Source organism: Callionymus lyra, chromosome 6, assembly GCF_982586985.1.
Source record: "Callionymus lyra chromosome 6, fCalLyr1.hap1.1, whole genome shotgun sequence".
NCBI lineage: Eukaryota > Metazoa > Chordata > Actinopteri > Syngnathiformes > Callionymidae > Callionymus > Callionymus lyra.
Genome location: NC_141823.1, coordinates 844,035 through 856,358, shown reverse-complemented (window position 1 = coordinate 856,358; position 12,324 = coordinate 844,035). Strand labels below are relative to the sequence as shown.

At 43.9% G+C, this 12,324-nt stretch overlaps 1 protein-coding gene across 1 annotated transcript in view; it reads left to right on the top strand.

Annotated features, from left to right (window-relative positions):
* The first annotated feature begins 147 nt into the window (after positions 1-147).
* Positions 148-12,324, top strand: part of kif28 (kinesin family member 28) — a 34,607-nt gene continuing 22,430 nt past the window's right edge. Inside the window, exon 1 of the mRNA XM_087793106.1 lies at positions 148-216. Within this exon, the coding sequence (XP_087649232.1) occupies positions 148-216 (69 nt within the window). The remainder of the gene's footprint in view (positions 217-12,324) is intronic.

Here is a 12,324-nt window from a genome sequence, read left to right as displayed (position 1 = left end):
GATGCTGCAGCAGGAGCGACGCGGTCCTGGTTCTGGTCGTCCTGGTTCTGGTCGTCCTGGTTCTGGTCCTCCTGGTTCTGGTCGTTCTGGTCGTCCTGGTCCTCGTCGTCCTGGTCCTCGTCGTCCTGGTCCTGGTCTCGCGGCTCCATGAAGGCGTCAGAACGCAGCGGGCGCGACTGCGTCCGGGTCGCGGTGCGGGTCCGACCCTTCAGCAAGGTGAGTCCACACGTCCTTCCTGGTCCACCACTGGTTCGTCACCCACTGGACCAGAACCAGATCCTGCTCCGGTCCAGCTCCGAAGTTCTTGTCATGGTAATGTCTCCGACACGGCTTCAAAATAAAGGCTCTTTAAAGGATAATCGTTTTATTCATGAAACTATCATGAACTTTCAAAATAAAAGCCTGAAGGAGGAACTTGATCAATAATTAATTCATGTTTCGTAGAAAAATCACGTCAACGACAGGAAGTCTGAGCTTATTTCAAAATAAATGTCCTGAAAGTAACGATATTTGTTCACGTGTTCAAATGAAAACAAAAACAAGATGTTCGACACAAGAGGCCGAAAGAACAAATTAAAACATTTTATTATTGACGACTCATTTGCATAAAATTGATTTTTTTTAAAGAAACATTTTTGATTTTTTTTCAGAACAAAAGGTATATTCAAGTATAAAGTAGATTGAAAAGATGAAATGCAAAGTAATAAACCACTGAAATCACTTCTAATTGGTTTGACATGTTCTGTCTGTTTGGTTCTTATCTTGTTGACCTATATCTGTTTGGAGGTCAAAGGTTAACGTCTCCATCTTATACATTCGTAGATGTCTATCAAGTTCTCTGTCGTGGTTCAACTTGGAACCAATCAAAGAACATCCTTCACGCTCCAACCTTAAAGTTCTTCCTTCTTGACCAGAGACGGGTCAAAGGTCAACTGTGCTAATAGTCTTGAAGGTCAGACCCAGACCTTCTCTTTACTGCAGGGTTTATATCTCACTGAGTTGTTTATCTTCCCACACAAACCTTGACATTAATTCATTCTATAAATTGTTTTAGTGGAATTTTGAAAAAGATCTAATATTCGTGGCAGAATATTGACCTTTGACCTGATGAGTCTGTCCTTGAGTGAAGATGTAAATACAGTTTAGTTTCACATCTTTGTAGATCCAACTTCATTCTTTCACTCGAAGGTTCATAATTGATGTCATACAGTCTCTAGGCCGTGACATCCCATAATATGTGATGAGTTTTGCATCTCATTTCCAGTTCTACACAGTCCTGATGTTTGAGGTCATAGTTCAGTGTTAGAACGTGTGTTTAATCAATATTAACTTTGATAATGGAACGTATTCTTTCAACATCTTCACTCGTGTCTGCGGAGGTTATTGTAACAATAAATCATCAGCAAACAGACATCATGACCCTTGAACTTCTGACCTCTGACCTGATCCCCTGAGGTTCTGTGAACAATAGTGTTGACGCACAACTGTCTCGTTCTTCTCCAAACAAATGATTAAATCTTCATTCATTTGAATTCTAGCCGCTGGTTGTTTGTAAAAAGCTGCAAAAGTATCATAATATTTATACAGTGAAGAAAATAAGTATTTGAACACCAACGTTAATATTTGGTAGAGAAGCCTTTGTTTCAATTACAGATCAAAGGTTTCCTGTAGTTCTTCACCAGGAGGATCCACTCCTGCACACAGATCTCCTCTAGATCAGTCAGACTGCAGGAGGATCCACTCCTGCACACAGATCTCCTCTAGATCAGTCAGACTGCAGGAGGATCCACTCCTCCACACAGATCTCCTCTAGATCAGTCAGACTGCAGGAGGATCCACTCCTGCACACAGATCTTCTCTAGATCAGTCAGACTGCAGGAGGATCCACTCCTGCACACAGATCTCCTCTAGATCAGTCAGACTGCAGGAGGATCCACTCCTGCACACAGATCTCCTCTAGATCAGTCAGACTGCAGGAGGATCCACTCCTGCACACAGATCTCCTCTAGATCAGTCAGACTGCAGGAGGATCCACTCCTGCACACAGATCTTCTCTAGATCAGTCAGACTGCAGGAGGATCCACTCCTGCACACAGATCTCCTCTAGATCAGTCAGACTGCAGGAGGATCCACTCCTGCACACAGATCTCCTCTAGATCAGTCAGACTGCAGGAGGATCCACTCCTGCACACAGATCTTCTCTAGATCAGTCAGACTGCAGGAGGATCCACTCCTGCACACAGATCTTCTCTAGATCAGTCAGACTGCAGGAGGATCCACTCCTGCACACAGATCTCCTCTAGATCAGTCAGACTGCAGGAGGATCCACTCCTGCACACAGATCTCCTCTAGATCAGTCAGACTGCAGGAGGATCCACTCCTGCACACAGATCTCCTCTAGATCAGTCAGACTGCAGGAGGATCCACTCCTGCACACAGATCTTCTCTAGATCAGTCAGACTGCAGGAGGATCCACTCCTGCACACAGATCTCCTCTAGATCAGTCAGACTGCAGGAGGATCCACTCCTGCACACAGATCTCCTCTAGATCAGTCAGACTGCAGGAGGATCCACTCCTGCACACAGATCTCCTCTAGATCAGTCAGACTGCAGGAGGATCCACTCCTGCACACAGATCTCCTCTAGATCAGTCAGACTGCAGGAGGATCCACTCCTGCACACAGATCTTCTCTAGATCAGTCAGACTGCAGGAGGATCCACTCCTGCACACAGATCTTCTCTAGATCAGTCAGACTGCAGGAGGATCCACTCCTGCACACAGATCTCCTCTAGATCAGTCAGACCGCAGGAGGATCCACTCCTGCACACAGATCTCCTCTAGATCAGTCAGACTGCAGGAGGATCCACTCCTGCACACAGATCTTCTCTAGATCAGTCAGACTGCAGGAGGATCCACTCCTGCACACAGATCTCCTCTAGATCAGTCAGACTGCAGGAGGATCCACTCCTGCACACAGATCTCCTCTAGATCAGTCAGACTGCAGGAGGATCCACTCCTGCACACAGATCTCCTCTAGATCAGTCAGACTGCAGGAGGATCCACTCCTGCACACAGATCTTCTCTAGATCAGTCAGACTGCAGGAGGATCCACTCCTGCACACAGATCTTCTCTAGATCAGTCAGACTGCAGGAGGATCCACTCCTGCACACAGATCTCCTCTAGATCAGTCAGACTGCAGGAGGATCCACTCCTGCACACAGATCTCCTCTAGATCAGTCAGACTGCAGGAGGATCCACTCCTGCACACAGATCTCCTCTAGATCAGTCAGACTGCAGGAGGATCCACTCCTGCACACAGATCTTCTCTAGATCAGTCAGACTGCAGGAGGATCCACTCCTGCACACAGATCTTCTCTAGATCAGTCAGACTGCAGGAGGATCCACTCCTGCACACAGATCTTCTCTAGATCAGTCAGACTGTAGGAGGATCCACTCCTGCACACAGATCTTCTCTAGATCAGTCAGACTGCAGGAGGATCCACTCCTGCACACAGATCTCCTCTAGATCAGTCAGACTGCAGGAGGATCCACTCCTGCACACAGATCTCCTCTAGATCAGTCAGACTGCAGGAGGATCCACTCCTGCACACAGATCTTCTCTAGATCAGTCAGACTGCAGGAGGATCCACTCCTGCACACAGATCTTCTCTAGATCAGTCAGACTGTAGGAGGATCCACTCCTGCACACAGATCTTCTCTAGATCAGTCAGACTGCAGGAGGATCCACTCCTGCACACAGATCTCCTCTAGATCAGTCAGACTGCAGGAGGATCCACTCCTGCACACAGATCTCCTCTAGATCAGTCAGACTGCAGGAGGATCCACTCCTGCACACAGATCTCCTCTAGATCAGTCAGACTGCAGGAGGATCCACTCCTCCAAAGATTTTCAATTGGAGTTAGGTCTGGAGACTGGCTAGTCACTCCAGAACCTTGATATACTTCTTACGAAGCCACTCCTTGGTTGTCCTGGCTGTGCTTTGGGTGATTGTCATGTTGGAAGATCACGACTCATCTTCAATGATCTCACTGAGGGAAAGAGGTTGTTCCCCAAAATCTCACAATACATGCTGCAGTCATCCTCTCCTTAATACAGTACAGTCGTCCCATGAGCAGAAAACCCCCCCAAAGCATGATGCTAGCACCCCCATGCTTCACAGTAGGGATGGTGTTCTTGGGATGGTACTTATCCTTCTTCTTCCTCCAAACAAGCTTAGTGGAATTATTTGGTCTCATCTCACCACAAAACTTTCTCCCATGACTCCTCTGGATCATCCAAATGGTCATTGGCAAACTTAAGACGGGCCTTAACATGTGCTGGTTTAAGCAGGAGAACCTTCTTAACATGTGCTGGTTTAAGCAGGAGAACCTTCTTAACATTTGCTGGTTTAAGCAGGAGAACCTTCTTAACATGTGCTGGTTTAAGGAGAACCTTCTTAACATGTGCTGGTTTAAGCAGGAGAACCTTCTTAACATGTGCTGGTTTAAGGAGAACCTTCTTAACATGTGCTGGTTTAAGCAGGAGAACCTTCTTAACATGTGCTGGTTTAAGGAGAACCTTCTTAACATGTGCTGGTTTAAGCAGGAGAACCTTCTTAACATGTGCTGGTTTAAGCAGGAGAACCTTCTTAACATGTGCTGATTTAAGGAGAACCTTCTTAACATGTGCTGGTTTAAGGGGAACCTTCTTAACATGTGCTGGTTTAAGGAGAACCTTCTTAACATGTGCTGGTTTAAGCAGGAGAACCTTCTTAACATGTGCTGGTTTAAGGGGAACCTTCTTAACATGTGCTGGTTTAAGGAGAACCTTCTTAACATGTGCTGGTTTAAGCAGGAGAACCTTCTTAACATGTGCTGGTTTAAGCAGGAGAACCTTCTTAACATGTGCTGGTTTAAGCAGGAGAACCTTCTTAACATGTGCTGGTTTAAGCAGGAGAACCTTCTTAACATGTGCTGGTTTAAGCAGGAGAACCTTCTTAACATGTGCTGGTTTAAGCAGGAGAACCTTCTTAACATGTGCTGGTTTAAGCAGGAGAACCTTCTTAACATGTGCTGGTTTAAGCAGGAGAACCTTCTTAACATGTGCTGGTTTAAGCAGGAGAACCTTCTTAACATGTGCTGGTTTAAGCAGGAGAACCTTCTTAACATGTGCTGGTTTAAGCAGGAGAACCTTCTTAACACGTGCTGGTTTAAGGAGAACCTTCTTAACATGTGCTGGTTTAAGCAGGAGAACCTTCTTAACATGTGCTGGTTTAAGCAGGAGAACCTTCTTAACATGTGCTGGTTTAAGCAGGAGAACCTTCTTAACATGTGCTGGTTTAAGCAGGAGAACCTTCTTAACATGTGCTGGTTTAAGGGGAACCTTCTTAACATGTGCTGGTTTAAGGGGAACCTTCTTAACATGTGCTGGTTTAAGGGGAACCTTCTTAACATGTGCTGGTTTAAGGAGAACCTTCTTAACATGTGCTGGTTTAAGCAGGAGAACCTTCTTAACATGTGCTGGTTTAAGCAGGAGAACCTTCTTAACATGTGCTGGTTTAAGGGGAACCTTCTTAACATGTGCTGGTTTAAGGGGAACCTTCTTAACATGTGCTGGTTTAAGGAGAACCTTCTTAACATGTGCTGGTTTAAGCAGGAGAACCTTCTTAACATGTGCTGGTTTAAGCAGGATAACCTTCTTAACATGTGCTGGTTTAAGGAGAACCTTCTTAACATGTGCTGGTTTAAGCAGGATAACCTTCTTAACATGTGCTGGTTTAAGGGGAACCTTCTTAACATGTGCTGGTTTAAGGAGAACCTTCTTAACATGTGCTGGTTTAAGGAGAACCTTCTTAACATGTGCTGGTTTAAGGGGAACCTTCTTAACATGTGCTGGTTTAAGGAGAACCTTCTTAACATGTGCTGGTTTAAGGAGAACCTTCTTAACATGTGCTGGTTTAAGGAGAACCTTCTTAACATGTGCTGGTTTAAGGAGAACCTTCTTAACATGTGCTGGTTTAAGGGGAACCTTCTTAACATGTGCTGGTTTAAGGAGAACCTTCTTAACATGTGCTGGTTTAAGGAGAACCTTCTTAACATGTGCTGGTTTTAGAAGGAGAACCTTCTTAACATGTGCTGGTTTAAGGAGAACCTTCTTAACATGTGCTGGTTTAAGCAGGAGAACCTTCTTAACATGTGCTGGTTTAAGCAGGAGAACCTTCTTAACATGTGCTGGTTTAAGGAGAACCTTCTTAACATGTGCTGGTTTAAGCAGGAGAACCTTCTTAACATGTGCTGGTTTAAGCAGGAGAACCTTCTTAACATGTGCTGATTTAAGGAGAACCTTCTTAACATGTGCTGGTTTAAGGGGAACCTTCTTAACATGTGCTGGTTTAAGGAGAACCTTCTTAACATGTGCTGGTTTAAGCAGGAGAACCTTCTTAACATGTGCTGGTTTAAGGGGAACCTTCTTAACATGTGCTGGTTTAAGGAGAACCTTCTTAACATGTGCTGGTTTAAGCAGGAGAACCTTCTTAACATGTGCTGGTTTAAGCAGGAGAACCTTCTTAACATGTGCTGGTTTAAGCAGGAGAACCCTCTTAACATGTGCTGGTTTAAGCAGGAGAACCTTCTTAACATGTGCTGGTTTAAGCAGGAGAACCTTCTTAACATGTGCTGGTTTAAGCAGGAGAACCTTCTTAACATGTGCTGGTTTAAGCAGGAGAACCTTCTTAACATGTGCTGGTTTAAGCAGGAGAACCTTCTTAACATGTGCTGGTTTAAGCAGGAGAACCTTCTTAACATGTGCTGGTTTAAGCAGGAGAACCTTCTTAACATGTGCTGGTTTAAGCAGGAGAACCTTCTTAACATGTGCTGGTTTAAGGAGAACCTTCTTAACATGTGCTGGTTTAAGGATAACCTTCTTAACATGTGCTGGTTTAAGGAGAACCTTCTTAACATGGGCTGGTTTAAGGAGAACCTTCCGTGCCATGATTTCAAACCATGACGTCTCAGTGTATTACCAACAGTGACCATGGAAACGGTGGTCCAGCTCTTTTCAGGTCATGGACCAAGTCCTGCCGTGTAGTTCTGGGCTGATTCCTCACGTTTCTTATCATCATTGAGACCCACGAGGTCATATCTTCATGGGGCTCCACTCCGGTGGAGATTGACCGTCATGTTTAGCTTCTTCCATTTTCTACTGATTGCTCCACCAGTGGACCTTTCTTCACGAGCTGCTTGGCATCTCCGTAGACCCTTTCCAGCCTCGTGCAGTTGTTTAGTCTCTGGTGTCTTTGGAAGATCTTTGCTCTTAGCCATGAATGTTTGGGTCTCACTGATGGAATGATGGACAGGTGTCTTCATGCAGCTCCTCACAGGTGCATCTGATCCAGGATCAACAGTGCAGGAGGACTTTTAAAGGCGGACTAACAGGTCTTTGAGGGTCAAAATTCTAGCTGATAGACAGGTGTTCAAATACTTATCTTCATCTGTGTCACACGAATACATTGTTAAAGAATCATAGATTGATTTCTGGATCTTTCTAGATGATCTTCACACAGACATGAACCTCCATGATTTCTAAGTGGGAGAACTTGCAAAATAGCAGGGTTTTCAAATACTTATTTTCTTCACTGTATATATATATATATGAATCTATAATACATATATATATATATTATATATATATATATAATATATATATATATATAATATATAAATATATATATTATATATATATATATATATATAATATATAATATATATATATATATTATAGTTTCATGAAATCCAAACTTGATCAAACTTTATAAAATAACAAACTGACAGTCGAACAGCTTTTCTGCTTCAGTAACATTTCCAGGTTTGATTCCAGCTCGTCTTATGAGAGATGATCTGATGACCTTGAGTTTGATCTGATGACCTTGAGTTTGATCTGATGACCTTGACTTGAGTTTGATCTGATGACCTTGAGTTTGATCTGATGACCTTGAGTTTGATCTGATGACCTTGAGTTTGATCTGATGACCTTGACTTGAGTTTGATCTGTTGACCTTGAGTTTGATCTGATGACCTTGAGTTTGTCTGTTTTTTTTTTTATTTTTGATTTTTCAGAGAACAAGACAAAACGTACAAACAAGAAACAAACAGAAGATCCTCCAGAGAAAGAAGCTCCGACAAAACCATATAAATCCAGTCAAACACATAAAATATAACATTTTAGGATCTTTGTGCAGAAATATAGTCCAAGAAACGCCTTATCAGTCGAAACTTGTCTTTCCTGTCGTTCGTAGAGGAAGAACATGCATGTCGTCTCATGACAAAGACTCTTTGAAGGTCGTGAGCCTCGTATGAAAACCAGGAGGAACTTCTTTGTTCAAACACTGAAGAACAACTTTTGTCGCTGAAACCATTCCAACAAAATTGCCTTCGTCTGAGAATCATCTAAACTCCAGTGAGGATCTCAAGATAACTGTCCTGGGATCAGGAGACACTTCTAGAATCATCTAAACTCCAGTGAGGATCTCAAGATAACTGTCCTGGGATCAGGAGACACTTCTAGAATCATCTAAACTCCAGTGAGGATCTCAAGATAACTGTCCTGGGATCAGGAGACACTTCTAGAATCATCTAAACTCCAGTGAGGATCTCAAGATAACTGTCCTGGGATCAGGAGACACTTCTAGAATCATCTAAACTCCAGTGAGGATCTCAAGATAACTGTCCTGGGATCAGGAGACACTTCTAGAATCATCTAAACTCCAGTGAGGATCTCAAGATAACTGTCCTGGGATCAGGAGACACTTCTAGAATCATCTAAACTCCAGTGAGGATCTCAAGATAACTGTCCTGGGATCAGGAGACACTTCTAGAATCATCTAAACTCCAGTGAGGATCTCAAGATAACTGTCCTGGGATCAGGAGACACTTCTAGAATCATCTAAACTCCAGTGAGGATCTCAAGATAACTGTCCTGGGATCAGGAGACACTTCTAGAATCATCTAAACTCCAGTGAGGATCTCAAGATAACTGTCCTGGGATCAGGAGACACTTCTAGAATCATCTAAACTCCAGTGAGGATCTCAAGATAACTGTCCTGGGATCAGGAGACACTTCTAGAATCATCTAAACTCCAGTGAGGATCTCAAGATAACTGTCCTGGGATCAGGAGACACTTCTAGAATCATCTAAACTCCAGTGAGGATCTCAAGATAACTGTCCTGGGATCAGGAGACACTTCTAGAATCATCTAAACTCCAGTGAGGATCTCAAGATAACTGTCCTGGGATCAGGAGACACTTCTAGAATCATCTAAACTCCAGTGAGGATCTCAAGATAACTGTCCTGGGATCAGGAGACACTTCTAGAATCATCTAAACTCCAGTGAGGATCTCAAGATAACTGTCCTGGGATCAGGAGACACTTCTAGAATGAATAGGTAAATAAGTATTTCTCCACAAAACTGCAGAATAAATATGAAGTATTTCTTCACAAAACTGCAGAATAAATATGAAGTATTTCTCCACAAAACTGCAGAATAAATATGAAGTATTTCTTCACAAAACTGCAGAATAAATATGAAGTATTTCTTCACAAAACTGCAGAATAAATATGAAGTATTTCTTCACAAAACTGCAGAATAAATATGAAGTATTTCTTCACAAAACTGCAGAATAAATATGAAGTATTTCTCCACAAAACTGCAGAATAAATATGAAGTAGTTCTCCACAAAACTGCAGAATAAATATGAAGTATTTCTCCACAAAACTAAGTAAGTATGTAAGTACTCATAGCTCAGACAGTGGTTGCCTGCAGTCCAAAAGGTTCAATCCCAGCTCCAGACAAGCTTGTGTCCCTGAAGACACTGATTGCTCCTGATGGTGAACTTGGCGCAGGTGTGCAGGTGTGCATCCTACAACCTACAACCTACAGTCTACAGCCTACAACCTACAGCCTACAACCTACAGTCTACAGCCTACAACCTACAGCCTACAGTCTACAGCCTACAACCTACAGTCTACAGCCTACAACCTACAGTCTACAGCCTACAGCCTACAACCTACAACCTACAACCTACAGTCTACAGCCTACAACCTACAGCCTACAACCTACAGTCTACAGCCTACAACCTACAGCCTACAACCTACAGTCTACAGCCTACAACCTACAGCCTACAACCTACAACCTACATCCTACAACCTACAACCTACATCCTACAACCTACAACCTACAACCTACATCCTACAACCTACAACCTACATCCTACAACCTACAACCTACAACCTACATCCTACAACCTACAACCTACATCCTACAACCTACAACCTACAACCTACATCCTACAACCTACAACCTACAACCTACATCCTACAACCTACAACCTACAACCTACATCCTACAACCTACAACCTACATCCTACAACCTACAACCTACAACCTACAACCTACATCCTACAACCTACAACCTACAACCTACAACCTACATCCTACAACCTACAACCTACAGCCTACAGCCTACAACCTACAGCCTACAACCTACAGCCTACAGCCTACAACCTACAGCCTACAACCTACAGCCTACAACCTACAGCCTACAACCTACAGTCTACAGTCTACAGTCTACAGCCTACAACCTACAGCCTACAACCTACAACCTACAACCTACAACCTACATCCTACAACCTACAACCTACAACCTACATCCTACAGCCTACAACCTACAACCTACAACCTACAGCCTACAGCCTACAGCCTACAACCTACAACCTACAGCCTACAACCTACAACCTACAGCCTACAGCCTACAGCCTACAACCTACAGCCTACAGCCTACAGCCTACAACCTACAACCTACAACCTACAGCCTACATCCTACAACCTACAACCTACATCCTACAACCTACATCCTACAACCTACATCCTACAACCTACAACCTACAGCCTACAGCCTACAGCCTACAACCTACAACCTACAGCCTACAACCTACAGCCTACAACCTACAACCTACAACCTACAGCCTACAACCTACAGCCTACAGCCTACAACCTACAGCCTACAACCTACATCCTACAACCTACAGCCTACAGCCTACAACCTACAGCCTACAACCTACAGCCTACAACCTACAGCCTACATCCTACAGCCTACAACCTACAGCCTACAGCCTACAACCTACAGCCTACAACCTACAGCCTACATCCTACATCCTACATCCTACAACCTACAACCTACAGCCTACAGCCTACAGCCTACAGCCTACAGCCTACATCCTACAGCCTACATCCTACAGCCTACAGCCTACAGCCTACAGCCTACAGCCTACAGCCTACAACCTACAGCCTACAACCTACAACCTACAGCCTACAACCTACAACCTACAACCTACAGCCTACAACCTACAACCTACAGCCTACAACCTACAGCCTACAACCTACAGCCTACAACCTACAGCCTACAACCTACATCCTACAACCTACAGCCTACAGCCTACAACCTACAACCTACAGTCTACAGTCTACAACCTACAGTCTACAACCTACAGTCTACAACCTACAGTCTACAACCTACAGTCTACAACCTACAGTCTACAACCTACAGTCTACAACCTACAGTCTACAACCTACAACCTACAGTCTACAACCTACAGTCTACAACCTACAGTCTACAACCTACAGTCTACAACCTACAACCTACAGTCTACAGCCTACAGTCTACAGTCTACAACCTACAGTCTACAACCTACAACCTACAGTCTACAGTCTACAGCCTACAACCTACAACCTACAGCCTACAGTCTACAACCTACAGCCTACAGCCTACAGCCTACAACCTACAGCCTACAACCTACAACCTACAGCCTACAACCTACAACCTACAACCTACAGCCTACAACCTACAACCTACAGCCTACAACCTACAGCCTACAACCTACAGCCTACAACCTACAGCCTACAACCTACATCCTACAACCTACAGCCTACAGTCTACAGTCTACAACCTACAGTCTACAACCTACAGTCTACAACCTACAGTCTACAACCTACAGTCTACAACCTACAGTCTACAACCTACAGTCTACAACCTACAGTCTACAACCTACAACCTACAGTCTACAACCTACAGTCTACAACCTACAGTCTACAACCTACAGTCTACAACCTACAACCTACAGTCTACAGCCTACAGTCTACAGTCTACAACCTACAGTCTACAACCTACAACCTACAGTCTACAGTCTACAGTCTACAGCCTACAGCCTACAGCCTACAGCCTACAGTCTACAGCCTACAGCCTACAACCTACAGCCTACAGTCTACAAC